Source organism: Lagenorhynchus albirostris, chromosome 4 (assembly GCF_949774975.1).
Source record: "Lagenorhynchus albirostris chromosome 4, mLagAlb1.1, whole genome shotgun sequence".
In the NCBI taxonomy this organism is placed as follows: Eukaryota; Metazoa; Chordata; class Mammalia; order Artiodactyla; family Delphinidae; genus Lagenorhynchus; species Lagenorhynchus albirostris.
Genome location: NC_083098.1, coordinates 4,827,104 through 4,852,157, shown reverse-complemented (window position 1 = coordinate 4,852,157; position 25,054 = coordinate 4,827,104). Strand labels below are relative to the sequence as shown.

Here is a 25,054-nt window from a genome sequence, read left to right as displayed (position 1 = left end):
CAGAACCGTGTCTGGTGGTGTGTTTTGGGGTGTCTGTGACATTATTATGATTTTAGGCAGCCTCTCTGCTAATGGGTGGAGTTGTGTTCCTGTCTTGCTAGTTGTTTCGCATAGCGTGTCCAGCACTGTAGCTTGCTGGTCATCGAGTGGAGCTGGGTCTTAGCATTGAGATGGAGATCTCTGGGGAGCTTTTGCTACATGGGGCTGGGAGGTGTCTGGTGGACCAGTATCCTGAACTTGGCTCTCCCACCTCAGAAGCTCAGGCCTGACACCTGGCCAGAGCACCAAGACCCTATCAGTGACACAGCTCAGAAAAAAATGGAGACAAAAAGAAAGAAAGGAAGAAAAAAAGAGAATAAAGTTATTAAAATAAAAAATATATTAAAAATTAAAAATAATTAAAAAAAGAAAAAAAAGGAGAAAGAAAGAAGAAAGCAACCAAACCAAAAAACAAATCCACCAATGATAACACACGCTAAAAACTATACTAAGAAAAAAAAAAGGACAGACCGTATCCTAGGACAGATGGAAAAAACAAAGCTATAGTGACAAAATCATACAAAGAAGCATAGACATACATACAAAAAGAGAAAAAGGAAAAAAAATATATATATATATATATAAAAAGAAGGAAGAGAGCAACCAAATCAATAAACGAATCTACCAATGATAATAACCTCTAAATTCTAAACTAAGGGTGAGTGCCGGTCGGCCCTGATCCTCTGTGCGGGAATCTCTCCGCTTTGCCCTCCGCACCCCTGTGGCTGCGCTCTCTTCCGTGGCTCCGAAGCTCCCCCCTCCGCCACCCGCAGTCTCCGCCCGCGAAGGGGCTCCTAGTGTGTAGAAACCTTTCCTCCTTCACGGCTCCCTCCTAGAGGTGCAGGTCCCATCCCTATTTTTTGTCTCTGTTTTTTTCTTTTGCCCTACCCAGTTATGTGGGGAGTTTGTTGCCTTTTGGGAGGTCTGAGGTCTTCTGCCAGCGTTCAGTAGGTGTTCTGCAGGATTTGTTCCACATATAGATGTATTTCTGATGTATTTGTGGGGAGGAAGGTGATTTCCACGTCTTACTCCTCAGCCATCTTGAAGGTCTCTAATACTGATAAATTTGTATCACAGTAGGTATGTTGGGATTATGAGGGAGTTAAAATTTATAGATCTACAAAGAAAAAAAAGAACTCATACTATAAGTAAATTGTATCCTTATTCAATGTTTGAAACAATATTTTAAAATATTAAAGAAAAAATATTAATATCTTTATAAAGCTACAACAGATAAAAACTTTTTGTTATTACATTATGTGGTATATTTTACACATTTTTACAAAGGAATAGGATAAGAAGATAATTCATCATGATAATATAACACTGAAAATGGTACTTACATGGGAAAATAAGAAATATGATTCTAGGATCTGAATATTTAGACTACTATTAATTACAATAACAAAATGTTAAGTTATTTGAAAGATACTTCTGAATATGTCCATAAATCAATGTCTTTGGAAGAAGGATTGTGGCTTAATTATCTGAATATCACCAGGCCAAGCAAAGGCTACTGTGTACAGAAAATTACAGTGTTTATGGGATGGAGAGAAATTTCCAAACTATAGTATCAGAAAATTTTATTTAAACAAAGACTCACAGAATCATTCAGTAGATCAAAAGTGAGCCCCTTTGTTCTATTATGGGGCAGTTCAAAGCACCTGCTGTGAATAAGGCTCATTTCTGTAAGCTTCTCAAGGCAAAGTTTGAAAACAATTTTTCTAGCAAAGTAATATTGGTAGTCAAATGCAAATTATACTAAGTACTAATTGAGCATTCTATGCATATAAGGTACTTTTGAGGTGAAAGATAAGCATATGTGCAATGCGTTTTTCCAATCACATATTCTTGAACATTACATATTGATTTACATCGTTTTTCTTGATAAATGCTCGATGGCTGCAGAAACAAAAAATATTTACACTAATGGTCTCCAAACGAAATGTATGCAACACAAGGGCAATGAAAGATGACTAGTTGTGAGAAGGGAATCCCAAGACATTGTTTATTTTTATCTTAAAAAATCATATTACATTTTATAAATATTTAACATATGGACCAAAGTTGGAGACCTGAATTTATCTGTATATTGGATGGTGGGTATGAAGTTATCTTGAGAGGAGAGTGTGAATTTTATAGTCTGTAGGGATGGACATTGGTACCCTTAGTCTTTTGTTTACTTTTATCTATATAAATATCAATAGTGCACATGTCAACAAAACAACTGTCAAGAAGATTAAAATAATAATTTGTATTTGTAAAATATTTAGAGGAAAATTTTGTTCATAACAAGCCTAGTGCAGAGTGTAGTTGTCTTTGTTATATAAAGTAATAATCATGATCTTAATTATAGTGCCTTTTGTCATGTTGTTCAATTTTGCAATTTGCTTTTCCCAATGAAGTAGATGTAGGTGCTCATTAATTATATATTGAATACTACAATTTACAAGGTACTGTTCTAAGTGCATAAGTGATACCGTTGAGCTAAACAAACACAAAAGGCCTGCCTTCTTGGAGCCTAGAGCCCACTGGATAGAGACAAACAACAAAAAATAAGAATACTAAAAATGACACGTAAATTCTACGATATGGAAAGTGGTCAGTGCCACTGGAAAAGGTAAAATGGCAGAGCAGACCAGGTGGGATTGGGAAAGTGAAAGATGAAGGGCAGGCTGGGTGCACTATTAAATAGAGTGGTCATGCTGGCCTCACCCACAAGGTGAGTTCTCAGCAGAGGTGTCCAAGAAGTAGACACTGGGTTATCCGGGGAAGGCGGTTGGTTCTGGGGAAAAGCCTCCAAAAAGTAGAAGTGTGATCGGCATGTTGGATGAACAGCAAGGAAGCCAGAGCATCTGGATTGGAGCCATCGGGGGGAGCCTGGAAGGTGAAGGATCTGAGAAAGAAGACCAGGTGTGACAGGTCACTATAAGGGCTTTTGGCTTTTACTCTGAGGGAACTGAGAAGACATTGTGTTTTGAGCATATTGGTGCCATGATCTGCCTAATGCTCACCAGAAAAGAAAAGAAAACAAATCACTGACGAATCTGTCGAGAAAGTGGACGAATAGAAAGTTGAAGGGTGGAAACCAGGAGATGAGGTTGGAGGTGATAGAGGCCCCTATGTGGTCTAAGCAGGGCAGGAGCTGCAAAGGGCTCAGCGTTTGGAAGGCAGGTCCAGCTGGGGCGTGAGGATGGGAAGTAGAGGAGAAAGAGGACCATTAAGGATAATAGACTCTATACTGTCTTTTTCAAAAATAAGATCTGTTTTATAACACAGGCTTACAGGCTTACTTGTGGCACGAATTTCTTGTGTGTGTCAAATATAGTGCCTTTCTCTTTTTCAGAAGCTAATGGTCTAAATTGAACGTTTAGAGTAATTTCCAAAGTAGACCAGCAGATATTTTATAAAAGTCAACACCTGTAATTTATCCCTTTCAAACATTGGCCATTTATGTAGGAAAATTTCTGTTTTTTGACTGAAAACTGGGTTATGGAAAGATGATCCTGAATACGGTTGTTTGCACATATTTTTGTCATTGTTGTATGATTTCCTTGCTGAAAACCATGTCAACATTTCCTCCATAAAACGTTTTGTATCTGCACACTTGAGAACTTGTAAATAGATTTTTCCTTTCAAATTGAGAAGTTGTTTTGAAAATTGATATTTTCTTCCTTTAAAAACGTATATCTTCACTTATTTGAAGGAATTTAATTGTGAACTGCCTTCTGACACCTCCTGAAATATATTCTCATAACTTAACTTTAAAAAATACACTACCATGTGTCAAATTGATAGCCAGTGGGAATCTGCAGTGTAGCACAGGGAGCTCAGCTCAGTGCTCTGTGATGACCTAGCGGGGTGGGATGGGAGGGGTGGAAGGGAGATGCAGAAGGAGGGGATATAGGTATACATATAGCTGATTCACTCTTTTTTTTTTTTTTTTTTTTTTGCTGTACGCGGGCCTCTCACCGTTGCGGCCTCTCCCGTTGCGGAGCACAGGCTCCGGACGCGCAGGCCCAGCGGCCATGGCTCACGGGCCCAGCCACTCCGCGGCATGTGGGATCCCCCCAGACCGGGGCACGAACCCACGTCCCCTGCATCGGCAGGCGGACTCCCAACCACTGCGCCACCAGGGAAGCCCTGATTCACTCTTTTGTACAGCATAAACTAACACAACATTGTAAAGCAAATATACCCCAATTTAAAAATAATAAGATAAATAAAAAATTCTCTCTGTCCTGCCATTTATAAAAGAAAATGTTTATACTTTAAGGCTCAATTAAAGCCTCACTTCCTCTTCTCCCCCATCCTGCTCTGTACTTCTTCCTCTGAGCGTCCAAAGGCATTTGGCCCTTATTTTTATTTTGTGACATGCATCAAGTTATTTTAAATTCTTCTTTCACCTTCTCACCTATAAACTCTTCCAGGACAGAGACTGTGATTATTAAAGTAAATAACCTCTTCTAGTTTCTTCATTTGCTAAATAAGGGCATTACATCTCTAAAACACTATAATGCTGTCATGTAAATACTCTAGTTCAGTTAGTCTTTCTAATAGTAGGAGCAGTGGTATTTCCATCATGTTTAGCATTCATCAGGCATACCTGAGCACTTTATATTTACTACCTCACCCAGTATTTACAGCGACCCTCTGAAGTAGGTGTTATTACTGTCTCCATTTTATTATAGAGGAAACTGAGCCACAGAAAGCGTTAGTAAGTTCCCAGTTATTATTATTATTAAATTTAAGTGAAGACACTAAGATTTGAAGTCAGCTTCAGAATACATGCTCATAAGCATGGTGTATACTGCCTCTCAGTGATTCTCCCTTGGGATTGTACTGCTTATACAAATGATACTGCATATACTTGGGTCCCATGGGTTTCTCTTCACCCTCCAAAAGAAAAAAAACCCAAAGAATGTTTCTTATCTATGAAGCATAAATAATAGGGCAGCATATCCAAACATTGTCAGGAATGAAACTGTCCACTAGGAGGAATGGTCTTTCATAGGTAGGGAGGTTCCCACTTTGGGAAAGAACTCAGACCCAGATCCCAGGCTTGCTGTTCACTGGCTGGATGACTGCCAGTAAGATAAGTGTCTCAGTTTTCTTATCACATCTTATGGGGACATTAACAGAACTTATGGATCGTGGTATGTCCTCACAAGATAATAGTTATGAAGGGCCAAGTGGAAAGAAAAGAAATTTATGAGAGCTGGCAAACTGAAAATTTTTATTCAAATTGTTCCCTACTTTATAAAGTTATCTAAGGATCTTTGCTATTTTTATAACCATATCCTAACAATTGATTAACAATGAGGTCTTTTTGTTATTGCTGCTTCTGTTGCCTATTGAATTATTTTATCTTTAACTTTTTAAATGCCTAAAGATTATTCCATTTTAAGTTGCATGCAAAATAGGCTATTATAATCCTACGTAGATCAGGTTTAACATATAAAGGGAAAAATTTGAAAAATCAAAGGAATCTTACTGCCTTGTTATTAGTGTAATGATTAATGATGGCTCTTTTGCTATATACCCGTTGAAATTATTGATCAGTACATGAAGAATCGAAATGAAACATCTGGCATTCACTTGAGTACGATTCACCAAATACCAGACCAGCTATTCCTCAAGCAATAGAACTTTATAGTTATCCCAAATAGCATCAAGTCTCGGGATAGTTATTCTAGGTTTGTGCCGCAGTTCAAGACTATCATGGAGAATTAAGTCTCCTTTCATGTTTCTCCTGCTAAATTCTCAAAGTGGTGGCTTTTCCTTCTTAAGCTTATTGTTTCATGACCTCAAAATGGCTTTAGAAATTGAGGCTTAATATCCTCATCTGACAGCATTCATAGCAGGAAGAAGGAGAAAGTGTGGTGCGTGGGGGTCTCCTCCTGCTATTGTCTCTTTTGATGGAAATGCTTCACTCTCAGAAATCATTCATCACCTTAATCTTCACAATGTGTAAACTAGGATATGCCATGTGACTACCCCTCACCTCTAGGGAGTCGGGGAAATTTCACCCTTGTCAAAGGGGAATAAGATTAGTCATTGGCTTAAATCTCTGCTGGTCCTCAGGTGGGCTACCTTCCCTTAGAACATCACTGCCCACCTGAACCCAAAATGTTATCGTGGCTCTGTTAGCCAGAGAGAAAGGGGTGAGGACACTAATACAGAAATGCTTAAATAGGTCTTTTCAGAAATCCAGTAATTAATTCTAATCCAAGAATATTGAGAATTTTAAATAGATAAAATACAGGGCAAGATTTCAGAAAAGAAATACTTTAGTAAGACTAAATTGCCAAAGTGTTAGTTAAAATATGAATCTCTATATATTCAACTACAACTTTTAATCCACTGAGAAGAGAATTACATTATAAACTAGGACCTGGGAAATTCTCTAAGGATATTCAATAGAGCTTGGAAAGAAACGTTTTCAATATTGGATAAAGGTTGTTTTACTGAAAACAATTTGTTCTATGTTATTAAATTAGAAAATGTGTAACAATATTGCAGGAAATTACTTCTAAAAGGTATTAGTTTATGACATAAATAGCTTGGAATTAAGGTGAGTGAAATAACTTTCTGGCAGCAATGCGTGTTTTGGAAGTTTTGTTTTCAGTAAATGCTAGATATTATAAATATTAGCAGAAAAATACATTTACCATATCAAGTACGATACAGAAAATTGCTGCTTCTTTTTCTGTGGCTTTAGACTTCTCATTAAGGAAACTAAATTAGGTAATCTGTTATTAGAGTTACAACCATATATCAGATTGTTGGCATGTTAGCATTATAAATGGTCAAGTCCCATAACCAGCAGTGGGATAGAAAAATCTAATAGTATAAATATAGTTCTTACCTGTACTCAACAGTTGATTAAAATGCACATATTAATCATTTATATCTTGAGTTTCTAAATAGCTTCTCCATTATTTGCATAGGTAATGAATTTGCATAGGTAATGAATGAATGTAAGACTATATAAAATTGTGCAAAAATATATTTGAGTAAAGTATTATATTTCCAAATTAATCAAATAAAGGTTTAGAAAATTAGATAATTGGCAACGTACATTTTTAGTCTGACATCTAAACTCTTGGATTTTTCTATAATTTTTGGTCTAGTTTTAAACTAATATTTCGGACTGAAAACTTTTTCAACTTCTATCTATTACAGGCAGTAAGCACAGACCCCATCCCTGTTAAATTACACTACGACAAATCACATGATCAAGTCTGGGTGCTAAGCTGGGGTACTATGGAAAAGACTTCTCCAACACTACAGGTAAGTACATTTCAGTATATTTGAGAAAATAATGATCTTTAAGCCTTTCAATATCTAATTGGACACATAACCATTTAACGATGATATTCTTCCACCTAGATCTTCACAGTAAGGGAAAAAAATGTTGATTCTCAAGTACCTTTTTGCTTGGAAAATATTTTAGTTCAGACGTTCCAAACATTAGATTTATATGCAAAAAGAATAACCTACGATGACAAAGCTGAAGCCATTAAGAAAAAAATATTATGATTTACGTTTCCTACCTCCCTCGAATTTTCATGAGAATTTTCTTGTTTCCATCTGTTTTAAATGGGGCCTGGAGGGTGGGTCCTGTGAGATAGAGACCAGGAGAGTTAGACAGAGTCTCAAAGCAGGTCCCCAGTGTTCTCCAAACACATAGTACTTTACTATCTGAGTGCAGGTTCACTTCTAATTGGGAATATGTACTGTCATTTTTGTGAAATTTGCTTATGTTTTGAAATTGTTTACATGAGAAATTGACAGATAGAGGTATATATACATATATACATATTTTGACAGTGACTATCTGTAGAGTTGATGAGAAACTTCCCACACATTGTCCAGCCATCTAAAAACAGGTTCTTTTTCTCTGAATGTCTAATAAAAATTATGCTAATAAGATTTAGTGAATTTTTAAAATACTTGGTGGGTGGAAGTGAAAGGTTAGTTTCACAACTAAAAATATCAAATAAAATGTAAGGACTGAGAATTACTCTTAAAATACAACAAGACTTATTTACATGAAGAGTGTGTGTGTGTATTTATGTATGTATAAGACGGATAGATGATAAATAGGTGATAGATAGATAGATAGATCGATCGATCATAGATGATAGACAGACTGACAGGAAACACAGGGTCTCTGGATCAGAGAACAGACCGTTTCTTACCCATGCAGGCTGTTAGTATTTATTCTCTGGCCCCAACCCCTATGGGGTGATGTGGTGAGAGGCTAGTGCCACCCTTCATGACCAGCACAGTCCTACTGCAGGAGGAGCCTGGAATCATGTGTCTCTAAGTTATTTTAGGCTGCTGGCACCTCAACCCACCGTCTCATGTGAGAGAGAAGAGATTATTAGTCTGGAAAGCATGCAAATCTTCTCCAGGGAGAGGAGGGGAAGGTCAGTACCCTGGCACCTCAGTAATTGGCTCAGAGGAATTAAGTCTCTAAATCTCTCAGGAGAAATACTCTATTTCTAGCTTCCAAAGGCATTTTTGCTGCACGATCATCCTTTAACCAAGGTGGCGTGCTTTTTGCTCAGAAAGACTTGACTCTGCGGAAACGTCAAGATATTTATGGATAATCGTCTCCCAACAGGATTACCAGAAAATATCTTCGAGAGAAATGGGATTTGAGATTTGTTTGAAAGGGGAACAGATTTTCCTCTGGAGAAATTGAACTGAAACCAAAAACATGGTCAAGCTCTCATTTTTGCTAGAGTGTCCCTGTGCCATGATGGTGAAAGATTAGACTGGAAGGAGAGATTGACGCCAGGTCTTGAGGGCTAGGAAGTAACTTTTTAGCCCTAATGTGTTATATCTTATAATGGGACCCTCTCACCCTTGAAGGTGCAAAACATTTTATCAAGGATCTGAAAGCCCTCCTTTGTGTTTTCCTGTTGAGTATAATTAAATCTGTACATCTTTGTTGATTATGAAAGCAATATGTTTTATTTTCTGTGACATTTATAATTAATTAATTAATACCCATAAACTGTCATAATTTTAGGTATTTAAGACAGTGATTTTCCATCTAGTGTTCTCAGATGAAGTCTGAATATTTATCATAGTATGTTTTTCTTTTTAAAGAGCACTTATGTCTTATGAAAGCTTAAGAAATTCTGTAAAAATCTAAAGCTCATTAGTCTGTCATCTGCACAGTTTTTGCAACCTGTATGTAATGTCTTGTAAACGCACAACAATTAGAAAAGAAAATATCCCCAGGAAACAACTTGGAATAAAGTCCTTGCGTTCTTCCATTGGCCAGGAAGTAGGACCCAGCCAGATGGGGTGACGGTGGGAGGTGGTAGCTCTGGGTTTGCAGCAGGCATCACATAAAGACAGGCCAGCAGCAGGATGCTGTTAGAAATGAGTTCAGAATTGTGGCAAGATTGGGCTTATTGATTGAGGTACATCACAGATCAATCTGTGTCCTTCAGTGAGCTCAGTCCTGAACCTGGCAATTCACCACTCCCTGCTCAATTCTAGCAACGAGAAGGACCTCAACCCATCAAAGTCCAGACTGAGGGGAACTGGGGAAGTGGCTTTGTATTTTTTACAACCTAGGACGGTGCCAAGCGCAGAAGAGAGGTCTAGTTAATCTGCCTTCAGTGGCGTGAAATATTTTTGCGTCATTAAGTTTGGGATGCAATACACACATTACAGTGTTGTTTAAGTGTTACCTGGCCCATAGCAAGCTCTCAGTAAGTATTATTATTGCTGCTGTCAGTCTAAGTATTATTATTAATTTCAAATACACGCACATGCAGCTTGAGAATTATGTACCTCTATACAATCTAAAGGGAAGAAAATTTGGGGAGTTCCATTGTTATTACCCCTGTTGAGTTTTATTAAAGTCTTATAGGCATAATTATGAATGGCTAAAATCCAGTGAGGACTTTCTCACTGTTACTCATTAATAAAATAGGTAGAGTACGTTTAAAGCGTTATCACATACTTTGGTTCTCTCTTCCTCTGGGCACATGGTGTGGGGGGGGGGGCTTCTTTTGGTTGGGTGAGGCCGTATGATTAGTTTTGGCAAAAGAGGTCTTTCATAAATGGAAACATTCAAGGTAGTTAGCTGCTCTTTCCGCATGGAAATCAGAATTAAAAACGCTAAAAACAATAGATATCCTACCAAAGCCCTCTAGGAAAGTAAGAGGTATGAAACAAAAGTCTTTATTATTAAAAAATAAAGAAGTAAGTAGTAAAGAAGTAAAGATTTGTTTCTGCTTTGTTTTGGTTTGTGACTATAACATGACTGAGCCTTTCTTGACTATTATAATAATTACTCTATTTTCTTGAACTTGGCAATTCCCAATGTAACTCAATGAAATTATGCTCATTGCAATAAACAAAAATTAACTTTTTAGGGTGAAAAAAAATCTGAAACTAAAAATGCTATCTCCTTCTGTCCTAAAAACCAAAGGAAGACACTCAGTTTTGAGGGAAGATAGTCTATTTAACTTAGGCAGTCAAAAGTTTAAGAAGTTTGATTTGGTGCCCATATGTAGAAAGGATTTAAAAGGGGTAAAATAAAGGCAGGAAAATACTTTAAAAAGCTAACACAGAACAATGGTTGTGCAGCAGGGACAATAGGACAGCTGTGAAGGTATGAGAAATCAGAAGAAAGAACTGATAGAATTTCATGCAAAATGGGATATAAGGGATAAAAGAGCTTAAATGTAGTGATCTTTTCTTTAATGAACTATGAAAGTTTTAAAAACCAATTAATGACGAATAGTTAGAAGAGACCTCTTTGATTAAAACTTATTCAACTTTATCATTTTCAATTTATAAAAGGGAAATTTTTAAAATATGTAAATCTATTCTAAGATTTCTAAGAGCAAAAATATTTCAAATGATACATTTTAGAGTTTTCTGTCCTATGTTTACAACTATGTTGTATAGGAGGGGGAGAGGTTTTTTTAAATATATCATTTATTCCTCAATCAAGTTGTGAAGGATGGATGGAAGGACGGAAGGAAAGAAGGAAGGAAGGGGGAGAGAGAGGAAGAGAGGGAGGGAAGAAGGAAGAAAGAAAAGAAAGCCAGCATCTCATTTACGTCATGTGTACGCTTGCTTTCATATCTCTTATTATAGCAGTAACATTTTTATAATGCAGAAGGTACCTATATGTATATTATTTTATCTTTTAGGCAGAAATTGTTCAAGAAAAAGATGTTTACCATTTTTTTTTCTTTTACAAACTTTTACACTGAAAATAAGCAAACGCAGAATCGCAATTTGCTTAACAATGTACTAATTTTGAGGTTGAAAACAAAGAGCCTGTGCAAACAACCGCCAGAGATTTATTTCATCTCTGATCCCATTAAGAGCCTGCACGGCCAAGATCTAAATGTGGTGCTGTGTTTAGGTGATAACGCTGGCCAGCGGGGACGCGCCACATCACACCATCCACACCCAGCCCGTGGGAAAGCAGTTCGACCGAGTGGACGACTTCTTCATCCCCACCGCCTCCCTCCTCATCACCCATGTGAGGTGAGTGCGCGGACGAGCATTGGCTTGTAGATTTCTCTCTAATCTTGGTAGAAAGCCACGGGAAATCACCAACAGAAAAATTCAGTTATACCACAGATACACACATAATTGTTCTGGAGCTCTGTCTCGTCTGCTTGATGAACTTCTGTTGAGCAACATTAGTGATGAATTTCCTGTCTTCTCTTTCCTTTTATGTGTAATTGAGAAGTGAATCTATAAAGGTATACTTGCATTTTTAAATCAATCTTACGGTTAATATTTTGGCAAATTGCTCTTAAGGTCTTCAGATTAGGCTTTTGCAAAATGTTCGAACTTGGCCTGAGTTCCTTTCAGAGAAGAGGGCCACTCACATCAACATCTATTCAACATGTTATAAGAACATTCTTGTATTGTTTTGCCCATATAGAAATGAATATAACATTGTATCAGGGTGTATAGTAAGTTGAAATGAAATGTGTGAGGTCTGTACTTTGAGAAAATGTGTGGGCGTGTTATATCTCTCTGTGTGTTCACAAGAGGTAAAAAATAATAACTCCTAATGACATCACTCTAAAGGTTCACAGAAGTGGTTTAAATACTTAACAGGGGGAGACTTTAGATATTCACAATTTCTAATACTATGTCTCTTGATACTTTATTTAAGTATTTAAAGTATTGCTTAGCAATATTCGTGAATCTGAACCAAACTAATATTTTATTCTCTATTTCAAGAGGATTTGGATGGGAGGAAACTGCTTCAGATATGTTATATGAGCCATTATTTGGTTCTTGTGTATATTTGTTTCTCTTGAATTAACGTGAAAATTTTCTTGTCTAAAAGGTGTAGTTGTAAGAATTCTGAAAGAGTGAAAAATTCAACTTGCAAAAATAAAAAGGGAAATTCATAAATTAGAATTGGGGCTCACAGTCAAGTTATGATATAGAAACTTTGGACAGCCAAGTATATGTTTTCAAAGAGTTTAATATATTTGTCAAGCAACTGATTATTATTTTCAGAATACCTATTATGTGCTCAGCAATGAAGTGATTAAAAATTATACTGTCACAATGTTTTTATGGAAAATAAGTAGAACTTATTGAAAATGAAGCATATTTGAAGAGTATTTGCATTTGCGTTAAAGTAATAATCTTTAGGTCTGAGTGCAAGAGTTAAGAGACTGAAGAAATCAGCAGAGAAACTGAAAATGGCCCCTCTTGAGGTAATATCTAAAAAATATATAATGTTCTTATACTTATCTGTTGAGGATAAAATTTTATTTAATTGACATTGAGTGATATGTTTAATAAATATCTTTTTGTTATTTTCAAGTTACTGATAAATTATTACTGGTAAATAATTTAATATGTAACATTTGCTTTTATTTATCTCATTCTCCTATTCCCTATTACTGTATTTAATATACTGTTATCAACTTTGCTTATTTTTTTTTAAATGCACTGTTAACACAATTGTTTGGGTCAAAACTCCTGTATCTATGACACATACGGTTAATAGTGTACCATCTGGGGTATGTCTTTTCCCCTGTAACAAGTATATTGGATCATTAAGGTAAGTTCGCTACTAGAGGCAGGAGTTCAACTTTGTCTGGATGCAGTGAGTACCCTGTGGGATTCTGGGCTTGTATGTATTGTATAATATGCTGTCAGAACATAACATCTCTTGAGGGTCGAAATGATTACTACAGAGCTGAAGTTGGAGATAATAATAATTAGAGGAACATGCAAATAATGTGAACACATATAAGGCAAAATTTTATTTCAGTTATTTCTATATATTGTGAGAAACACTGAAAAGTATGCTTGAGGATATTTTTAAATGTCTTTATTTCTTTTAGGGATATAGAGTCAAATGCATAGGTGTTTTGCCAATACTTGTCAGAATCCTATATTAAGTTATAGCAATTCTACCAGCATATAGAGTCCCATTTTAATGAATGTGAATGATCATCATAAATCCTATTTCACAGTAATTATCCCGACTGCTAAAGTGAAAAGTCAGAGTAAAAATTAGCACGCATTTCCAAAACGAAACTGTTAAATGTGAAAAGTTTTTTGAACGTAATGGGGATCTTTTCCACATCAGGAAAACCTGAAGGATAGATATGGTCTTTTCTCTTACCAATTCATGGAACATTTTTTCCTACCTAAATGTGGCTTGTGTCCTGAGGTTGCTCTTTTTAAGAATTGTCTTTAACAGAATTTGAGACTGTTTTCTGACTGTTGTGTTGAGTGTATATTCCAGGCCAGGCAGAAGGTCTGACACATAATATGCATTTAATTAATATTAGTTTTCTTCCTCTGACCCCTCATCACACTAATCTGCATTTCTCTCAGATTGCTACTCTCTCATTTCAAATAATTTATATCTCCTGTGTCTGAAAAACTTCTGGACATGAGTCAGGATTTTATATCCTTAGTGCCTCAAAACTGGTAGGCACTTAATTCATGTTTCTCACAAGAATGGAAATAAAGAAGGAAGTGTTACACTCTTTCCTAAACCAGACTACATAGCATTGAGGGAAGAAGGTATTTCTTATGTACCTGATTTCTCAGCGTCTAACACAAGATCTGACAGGCCGCCAGCACGGCATCAAGCACACAGGAATGGTGTGTATGGAAGCAGTAAATAGGAAGAAGGTCTTACATCTCCCGTCAGACAGATCTCAGCCTGAATGCCCCAGCAGCACCATTTGCCGTTGGCAAATGTGACTTAAGTCAGCTTACTTCATTTCTTTCTAGGGACTGCAGTAACATAATGTTTGAAAATTAAGCTGCCCATAATAGTAGTGTCGAAACTACTCATAATCTACACTGGAGAAAGGGCTACCCTGCAATTAGCTACAGTTTTGCTAGAAGTTTTCTTTTTTCTCTGCTTGGTTTCTTTTTTTTTTTTTTTTCCTGTTATCTATAATTTTCAGGTTTGTTTAGTCTGTAATGTAAATCAAAACTGAAGAATTTAAGAGAAACAAAATTACTTCACATCTATACTAAAAGATAAACTTGTAGCTTAAAAAAACTAATCAATCATTATTTGGATTTTATTTTTAAATCATTATTTAAAAATAATGTGAATCATTATTTCACTTTTTAAGACAGTTTGAAGTTCTCAGCACTGTAGAAATTCTTCAGAGCCTAATGTAGGTACCTTTCTGAGTGTCCTGAGGAATTTGAATTTCAGGAGATTAATTTTCATTTTAAAAATGCCTGAGAATGTTGGCCTGGTACCACCCATTCATTCAGCTCCTCAGCTGAATTCCATCCCATTCCGCCTGACACAGTCCAGGCCACATACCATTATTTCTATTTTATACTATAGCATAAGAGCTTATTAATGAAAATAAGTTCTTTGGGTTTTATTGTTATTTACACATTCCTTCTCTTTAGACAACAGAAGATTACCTGAGCCCTAGGCTGAGCTCAGCGAGACACACCAATGCAACCTAATTTTGATCTAAATCAAATGGTCTCTAAAGTGTTGAGCTCTGGCTAATGAACCGAGCTGGCATCCTTGTCTCTTTCTTCAATATGAACGCTTGCCCAGAGATGGTGCAGAAAAACTCGAGACCAGCATGCAACCATTCTTTAAGCCTGGTGTCTGTTAGCTCCAACTGTGAATACAGTTTAGTTTAAACTAAACTTCCTGGAAGATGAGAGAGGGTATATTACACTCCTGTCTCCCCCATAGTTCCTGAGCTTCTGAAAGGGACTGATTAATACTTACTGACTCAGAGTTCATTTTTAAAAGGTTATTAAAACTCCATATTAGGTATTTTTAATATATCTGAGTGTGAGTTGGCTAATCCACCCCCTAAATATTTAGAGAAAATATAAATTACTTGAAATTTAGTTAATAACACAAATGGTTTTCTGATGCTTATTGAAATACATTGATTTAAATCACTGTACAATTATATACCTTATTGCTTTTAAGTAAGAACATTTTATATCTTACGTTTTTTTAACTAAAATAAGTCATTGAATATGTAATAACTGATGTACGTTTCACATTAATAACTCGTGCATCCAGTTAACTGGCAATGTATCCTAAACGGACATTTGTCAGACTGGCAGTTAAGAGAAAATTTTCTTGAAAAAATCTTAAATTTCAACAAGTCATTAATGAACCATGAATCATAGTTCTAAAGTTGAAGAGATTATGCATTACAAAAGGATTTTATAATGACCTGAGAAATATTAATTTCTTATATGAAGAATTTTAATTTATAATTTTATCTTCTTCTGTGTACAAAAATATCCAGATAGGTAAGATTAAGAGAGACTATTAAAAATAAAAATGCATGTGTAATTCTCAGAAGAGTCAATGATATCTATTTAATGTCATAGAAATTGAAATAATTCATTATCTTTTTAATCAGAAGTGCTTTACAAATGTAAAGCAACATGTTTCATTATTTTACTCATAATTTGAATCCAGAGAATTAAGTTATTATATCATTACATGTACATAGATATATTTGAATAATATTATAGTTCTACTACTCTTAAAATTTTTATGATATGGCCAGTGCATGGAATTTAATGGGTTTTGTTATCAATTTTTTAATTAGCCAGAGATTAAAAAATAATTTAAAAATAAGTTTATTTTTTTCAGAAAAATGGTTGTGTTACGATGGTTGGGTTAAAGATCAAATCTCAAAAAGAACAGACATTTACCTAATTGATTGTGTTTTATTTTTGGCACCATTTTGAAGAGAGAAAAATTTAAATGTCAGTTTCTTGTAATATACATAAAGATTACAACTTTCTGTGCAGGTGCTACTAGAATTTGCCTATAAGAAGTGGAAAACAATAGGTTTGGCAGTAATTTATCATGTTACCATATTTCTTTTTAATTTTTGTATGAAGATTGGAGCGGTGAGGAAAATCGACAGAATAGGAAGAGAAACATGGGTAGCAGGTAGTCAAGCAATGAGTGAAGAAACAATTCCACTGGATCTCCCTCGAAAAATCTTAGATAATTCTCCCACAAGTGGTTTATTTTTGGTAGTAGGGGGGCTGAAAGCGAGAACTAGAAGGAGGCAATGTGGTTCAGAGCAGGGAAATTTGACAAAGCTTAGTGCAAGACACTAAGAAGGCCACGAAGTAATGCTACAACAAATCCAAAAGTTAGCAGAAGTTTTTCTTAGAGGTTTCGAGTTGTCATGAATAAAAATAGCTGAAAGGAAAGAAAAAATATTACCATCAAGATATTTTTACCTAAATACAAGGGCATAGCTAACATTTGGGCTACTTAGGGCTATAAATAGAAATTCCTTAAAATTTTCACTGACTAAAACAATACCTTTGATACAATTGAAAACAGGTGTCAGTTGATGTAAAAAGATGTATTTACAGTCTGACCCTCGTAGCATCTGTAAATCACACCTCTCCCATCTCTTGCCCACTTTCAAATTGGAGTGCAACTGGAGTTTAATCTCATCCAGTTCAAGCAGGTCGGTGTAAATTGGCACAGAGGATGCTTATAGTAAATACAAGAAGGCAATCATTTCTGATTTACTACCTACCCCAGGACTAGTTCTATATACAGAAAGGGAAGATAGCAACTTAGGTAACATTATTGCTATCCGAGATGTTTTGAAAGGCCTGCCTACCCTTGAAATCACCCCCGACACCACATTTGATCTTATTGTCTGGAATTTCCAACTACTTCTCCTGTTCCTTTGGGTTACATTTCTCTAGAAATCTACCTTTAAAGTACTCCTTTTTCTTGAGAGGAAAATGGAGCAGTTGGGAAAATGATACTTTTATTATTGTCATTTTTCTTTAGGGGTGATTGGTTGATTGCATAGTGTCTTAAAAGTAATGGTTATAGTTGGGACGGTGTGCGTGTGTGTGTTTCAATCAGTGATTACATGATAAACAATAAGATGAATAGAGTGTATCTGTAAATCACAGTGTGACAGGGAGACCTTGAAAGCAACAGGCACTTCTATAAAAATCTGAAAATGTCCGTTTCCACGCTCTGATTTCTTCTGAACTCGACTTGCTAACCAAAACAAACAAATAAGCAAACAAATAATGTTCCAAGAGTTTCTTCCTGATATACTCCTCTCTTCCCTAGCACATACCCTGAGGCGAAGTTGGTTCCAGTGAATGTCTCAGATTGGATAGTTCAGGAATCTTATGGAAAGTGGACCTCAGTGTTATTCTTCAATGTGGGTGGGCTGGAAAACACGAAGGTGGTAACTGGAGTCAATCTTTTAGGACCCTCAAATGTCGCTGAGTGATTGCAATCAAATACGGCAATAAGTGGCTAAGGGATTATCCAGGGTCAGATCTGCCATAATCCCTGCACAGCCAATGGCTATGTTGCCACTCAAGGGGTGAAGAAAGAGGAAATAACGCATAGCGGGCACCGTGGTAGTCTGGAGAGAGGTCTCTAGCACTCCTTTTTCTTTATAAGTTATAGTAAGAAAATGATTAAGAAGGGATTGGGTTTGATATATGTTTCCTTAAAGCTTCTCTAAGGGAAAAAATAAACATTCTGTGAAAGTGAAAGTTAGTAAAGTATATCATTCTCCCTCATAATTTATCAAATCTGTTAAAGCAAAATTACATATATGGCTGGCCATATATCAAGACAACTCTACACTTGTGACTTGATTCATGGACAGGCCAGGTGGATGAAGCACTAAAATTATCTGGTTACGTTGAAGCCCAAACGCATCAGAAATTGAAAATATGAGTTGTTTCACGTCTTTTTAGGAAAAGTATATTATCAGGATGATGAGCAGCAATTAAAATTGTTTCCAAAAAAAAAAAAATTGTTTCCAAACACGGTTCCTAGATAACGATCTGGCAACGTCACAATTCAGTGAGATTCAATTATTTTTTTGCTCCCTTCATGCTTATATGCTAATTCCTACCACAGAGAAATAAACTAACAAACAAATAGGGTTTAAATATCCCAGGAGTTGGAACTTTTTCTATCTAGCTATGCTCTTAAATAGTGAATATCTGAAGCACGTATAAATCCTGAAACCATGACCTTCGCTTTTCCAGTTTCTCTGAGCTTCTTCCTTCCCTCTCCACTCTACGAAAACACAAACTCTAGACTGTCAGGACCTCTCAGTTCCCTAAATTCTCAAAGCCTAGTGCACTATCTTAAAAAACAAGACAGTCATAGATTGTTTATTAAAGAAGTTATATACTTTTAAGAGTGTGTATGCACATGCATATGCAATTCATCGTCGGCAAACCCTCCACCATTCTTACAAGGATGCAAAGCTTCTTCTACATAACACGTGCTAACTTTCTTCATCTTATTTCTAAAGAAGTAAACACGTTATACTTTTCAAGCTTTGACCTGTCGTGCCATTCTTCTTTTTTCATTATGGTTACTGGATTTGCTTTTATCTTAAGCAGTACTTCCCACCTTCTTTAGCATATTGGTACAGCCCACACATGGAGTGTAAAATGCTTAGACGGAGAATCACCGACTGCTTGTAGCCTAGTGTTGTGTGTGTGTGTTCAGTTTGTTATCTTCATTATTTCTTGAGTTAGAGAATCTCGTCTGATTCCCCACTTGGTCTCTGCCCAGTATTAACAGGCTCTATATGAGCCTAGTAAGGAAAGAGCCCAAAGTGGATGAATCAAGTATGCTAGCCCCTCTTTTGACAGAATGTTCACTTGGTCAGATTACTGTCCCATATTAGCTATGTAATATTTTTGTTGTATGGGAAATAAGGGTGGATTTAAAAGCAAGCTGTGTTTGAAATATAAGGATTTCATTATTTTTTAAAAAATAAAAAGTTTGTACAGGTATTATTAGTAGACTCCAAGCTCTAGGATTTAATAAAAGCCTCTAACTAGATGCATTCTATGGCATTCCTCACTGAAGAAATCAATGGAGCACTAATAACATGTAATTTAGAAACACTCTACATTGCAGATCTGCCTCCTGAGTTTTATTATGCAAAGTAAAATAGCTCTTGCTTCTGCCCTCAGAGGTCCTTAAGCTAACTCACCAAAGTGTTCAGTAAAACACAGGACAGCCTTCTCCTTAGGAGACAGCTGTGGTGTATACATAGCACATTTCCACATACTTTTTTCCCCTCTTGTCACATATGATTTGGGATTTTGCTGGAAACGGTAAATCAAACTTATTTTACCCTAAACGAGTAAACAATATGACCGCCTAAATTACTTGGGTTTTTCTGTTTAGTAGTAAAAACAGACTAAGATAACAATTAAGTTGCATGAAGAAATACATCAAAAGTTATGATACAATGCACTACTTCACAAGAGGTGGGCAGAGCTCATCCTGAGAACTTAAAGAATTTCTTATGTGAATCTAATGTGCACATTGCCAGGACCTATTTCATATGTATATGCAATAGATTACACTGCGATATTTTGAACCAAGCAGATAAAGCAATATTAGTTCTCATAAAGTGTGTGTAGAAAACAATAATGCATATTGAGCTTTCCAATTCTTTCTATTTTTAAGTGGATATATTATTTTTCTGTTGGAGGAAGAAGATATTTTTTACCATAGCATTTAATTTTATGAATTCATGAAGTTTTCTTGAAGAAATGTTTTATTAAAATGTTAAAATTTTAAATACAAGTATCATACCAAAAAAACCTCCCTTTTGAATGAAAGACTCCTACTGTAGCTCTACAAAGCAATGCTATTAAATAAATAATTTTATCTTTGAGAACACATATGTAAATTAAGGATAGAAGTCAGTAGAACATTTCAGGAAGTTTCTGTGAATGTGGCTAAAATGCTCGTTTCATATATACATCATATTCTTTTCTTTTTTCTTGCAGTATAAGCAAGTTAATTTATTTTACTTTATTTTTTCTTTTTGGCTTCGCCGCATGGCATGTGGGATCTTAGTTCCCCAACCAGGGATTGAACCTGCGCTCCCTGCAGTGGAAGCGTGGAGTCTTAACCACTGGACTGCCAGGGAAGTCCCTAGCAAAGTTATTTTAAATGTAAAATTAGTGGTAGTTGTGAGGGTTCTTTAGATGGACAGCATTAGGGGCACTGATATTCTCTGTCTTTACAGCGATTTGAGGTTGTAAAAACTATTCCTTGTGAATCCGCCTGAGTTAATATTTTGTACCATTTTAATTTAGTTGTAAATCTGTAGCTGTAGCCTCACTATGGCTACCCATGTAGGAAAAAGAAATTGATTAGTGTGGGTCAATCAAAGAATAAGTAGACAAATGGATTCCTTTTTTTTTCCTTCAAATTAAGGATGCTCACTTGTTATGTTAGTATTCTATCTCTTGAAAAACGATTATGCAACAACATGTCAGGTTTTAAAGTTCTTTAAGATATGGTTCAAGCAAAACTGAAGTACATGAAAAGGATGTCAGAGAGCCTTTACGTTTAACTGTAGTGGAAAAACCTACCAAATTAGTATATATACGGAGAAATCTCCTATTAAGTCTAATCTGTCATGTCATGAGTAGACATATTCACCATAATCCCATGAGTATATTAAGAATGCTAAGCAACAGACATCACAGTGCCAGGGTTTTATCCTTCGGTGTTTACACCAGTGTGATATAGGGTATACAGACTTCACAAAATGAATAGAAATAGCTTCAGGGGAAATAAAAGTGATAGTTGCCTTAAATAACTCTTAAAACTACTTGTTGGGTTAGGTGTGCTTAAAATCTCCTCTGTATTTGTTTAGGCTGAGGTTAGCTGAATTTTTTCCAGTACTATGGAGACGTTACCTTTCTTTCCTTTTTTTTTTCCGAAGGAGGAGGGAATAATGAAACATATAGATTTTTTTCTATACTGACAACTGATTTTTAAGAAAAACACTGTAAAATTATAGTAATTCATTTTTTGCCATGATGTAGACACTTATTTTTATGCTTATGTAATTTTGCATACATAAATATACCTTTTAGTTTCTTTGAAACAAAAGGGAATCAGAGTTTGCATATGCCATGGAAGTAGCTGGTGATTTAGGTAACTAAGCCAAGAAAATCCTAAAATAACCTAGATTTTTTTCGTTAATAATGTAAATCAAGATTATTCATCAATTTGAGTGAAAGGAAACATTGCTTTTGTTTTTAATTAAAGTATACATTATTTAAATTCTGCTTAAAAACTTTGTTGTATTTATATCAAATATACAGAGTAATTTGAACCCTGAATAATTTTTAATTAAAAAAAAGCTTGGCCACACTCATTTAATTGATACATGACAATGGCTTGAACATAAATTATTAGTTTATGTAGAAAGATGATGTTAAGAAATATTTTAATAGATCATAGATACATGTATCTTAATATTGACTGAATACGCCTTCCTGATTTCTTGCATAAGCCTTAACTTGCTTGCCATTTTTTGACATAAAAAAACTTCTACTTCCATCCAAATTTTTATTCACACTGGGAAATAATGAAATCTAATTCAAAGAGATTTTGTTGGACACAAATGACTTTTTAATAAATAGAAATAGAGTGGAACATAAACCATTTTCCAACAGTCATCTGAGATGTATATTATTTTTATAATTTTATGTTCTGTGAATTAAGAAATATACTCTATGGGTATCATCGTTATCAGTGACCTCATGAAACTAGAGTTACATTAACCTATTTAATACATTTTTTATATCCTGAATCCAATCGGTGCCCTGCCAACAAACACACCATTGTAAAGCAATTATACTCCAATAAATATGTTAAAAAAAAAAGATATATTGATAACCCTTTTGGTACTTCTACCACTTATTTAATTTCAAAGTGATCCATTTTACCATCTTTTAAAATTTCAAAGCACTTGAAAACACTTTTTGAACCACCATAATATTTGGATTTACAGGAGGGAGATAAATTGTATTTATTCTTCTGATTCATAAATGCATTATTAAAATTTCAAATTCACCAGGGAATTCATTTATACAAGTGAAATATAAACAGTAACCTTAAGTTTTTCTTGTAAGACTACAATATAAATAACTTTAAAATATTCACTCTTTTTATTTTGATAAACTCCAGAAGATTTCCTAAGACATGCACAGAAATAAATCAAGAGTTCAAATTTTAGCAAGAAATAAAGGGATGAGAATGTTAAGGAAAAGTGGACCAGGTATGAGAAAATTTCTGAAAATGCAGTAAATTCACTACCATTTATTCATACTGACAGTTTCGTCAGTAACGTCTAACTTTCCTCTTGTCCTACATACAATAGTCAGTTAAAGTGTTCCCCTATAATTTTTTTTGAATGTAGAAGCTACAGTCTGATTTTCTGAAGTCAAGTCTGAGTTGCTATATCATATACATCTCTTCAGGTTGTATCACTTAGTTGTATGTAGTTTTTGTTCTTATTACTATGGTTATTTTACAATATGCTAATAGTAATTAAGAAACACTGGGCATTTACGCTCTACCAGACAGTGAGCTAAGAATTTTTATGCACTGCCTCATTTAAAACTAACAGCTACATAAATTTTTATCCCTATTCTACATATGGTGAATCACTTAACTAATAAGTGTTGGAACCAGCTATAAACTCAGTTCTGTCTAAATTCAGTGCCTTAGCGCTCAATACATTGTAGTATTCAAGTCCTTTTTTCACTTTCGGGGTAAAACCTAACAACGAGTGTGCTCTACAAATTATCCTAATGTCACCTTTAAAACATTCCCGTCTCTCGCTTCTATGTACCTCTGCTACAGCAAAACGTGGCTCCTCACTACAGACCTACACATTTCTTGCCAATCTGCATTTATTTGCAGAATGTCTGGTTTCTTCCTTGTTCACCTAACAACCCTTCAAGTCTTCTCTCAAAGCCACCTTTTAAAAAATGTGCTATAATCTCCTTAATTGGAGTCCCCTTGACGTTTTGAATTTTCATCATTTTTCACTTGTCCTTGAGTTTCACACAGACTTAGGCTGGAAACTAGTTCTTTAGCCCCTTGGGACCACAGTATTTAATATCATTCAGATTAGTTTGATTCTCCACTAGCACAACATTGTAAATCAACTACAGTCCAATATAAAATTAAAATTTAATAAAAAATATTTTTTAAGGCCAACAAATGATAAATAAGAGGACCAGCTAAATACATTATGTTTCTACTAGTTCCATTACCAGAATCCTTTAAGATCCACTGAAAGATTACTTTTACGTCTGTCCTTATTTTTGTAAGATACCGAATTAGACATAGATACTTGTTTTTCATAACTGATTTAATCTAAGTTTGAAGTCATTCATGATGATATTGATATATATTACATTAAAATTTTGTGCACCTTTTCAAAAGATCAGAAACAAATACACAAGTCATTTAATTTATTAGATATTTAAGTGGAGTAAGGAAGTGTAAGTTCTGTTAAACAAGCAAATAAACTAGGCTATGAGTATGAAAAAGAAAAGGTAAATGATTTCTGAGAGGACAGAGAAAAATATGGTTTGTCTACAGTCCTAACAGACCCTGCACTCGTTTTTTGTTCTTTGCTCTTGTCTAACTTGTAATGTCTCTTTATTAGTCTGTTCTTCTCCATTCTCTAGACACAGCCCTAAGTCGATCCCTCTAACCTCTCATCTTGCTAATGCAACTAACCCTTTACTATTTCTCCATACTTCTTATTTTTTCCATACTTCCACTCACCAGGGAACCACTGGATTCTTTTTCCTAACTTTAGGACTGTGTTGATACAACTCTGCATTGGAAAGAAAAAAACGACCTTAACATATTTTCTATTGCATGTAGATTAAGTCCAGGCTGTGCTGAACCACCTCCTTCAGGACGCTTAGCTCCTAAGGCTGATCCTAAGACATCCTATGGTCCAGCCAATGGGAACCTGAGTAACCCCTATCCAGACTAACTTATGAATGTTTGACTTACGATTTTTTGACTTCAGATGGAGTGAAAGTGATAGGAATTCAGTAGAAACCGTAGTTCGAATGTGGATCTTTTCCCAGGCTGGTGATACACAGTGGGATCCTCTCTTGTGATGCTGGAGCTCCCAGTTCACCCCCACCATTACTGAGGGTAAACAACCGATACACTCACAACCATTCTGCACCCAGACAACCATTCTCTCTTTCATGTTCAGTATAGTATTCAATTAATTACATGAGATGTTCAACACTTTATTATAAAATAGGTTCTGTGTTAGATGATTTTGCCCAACTGTAGGCTGAGGTAAGCGTTCTGAGCCCATTCAAGGTTGGCTAGGCTAAGCTATGCTGTTCGGTAGGTTAGGTGTATTCAGTGCATTTTGACTTGTATTATTTACCTACATAACCCCACTGTAAGTTGAGAAAGATCTGTACTTTTCAGTTTCCACCTAACTATTCATGTTGTCTAAAGTACTCTTTCTGACTCTGATTTAGACCCTCTCAATTTGTATCAATCTCCTGGCCAAACTCAAACACTCTCTAATTCATGCAACTTTTTCTATTCCTTTGTCATTTAATGATAGCACGCTCCTCAGAATTTACTTCTTGTCAAGGGCATTCAACCTCACATCAAGTG

The 25,054-nt window shown here is 35.5% G+C and overlaps 1 protein-coding gene across 3 annotated transcripts in view; it reads left to right on the top strand.

The window, feature by feature from the left end:
* The window catches only part of FSTL5 (follistatin like 5), a 630,648-nt gene that overhangs the window by 580,158 nt on the left and 25,436 nt on the right, over positions 1–25,054 (top strand). For all 3 annotated transcript variants that reach the window (XM_060147086.1, XM_060147085.1, XM_060147084.1), the window contains 2 exons: positions 7,225–7,332; positions 11,450–11,574. In XM_060147086.1, coding sequence (XP_060003069.1) covers positions 7,225–7,332; positions 11,450–11,574 — 233 coding nt within the window. The remainder of the gene's footprint in view (positions 1–7,224; positions 7,333–11,449; positions 11,575–25,054) is intronic.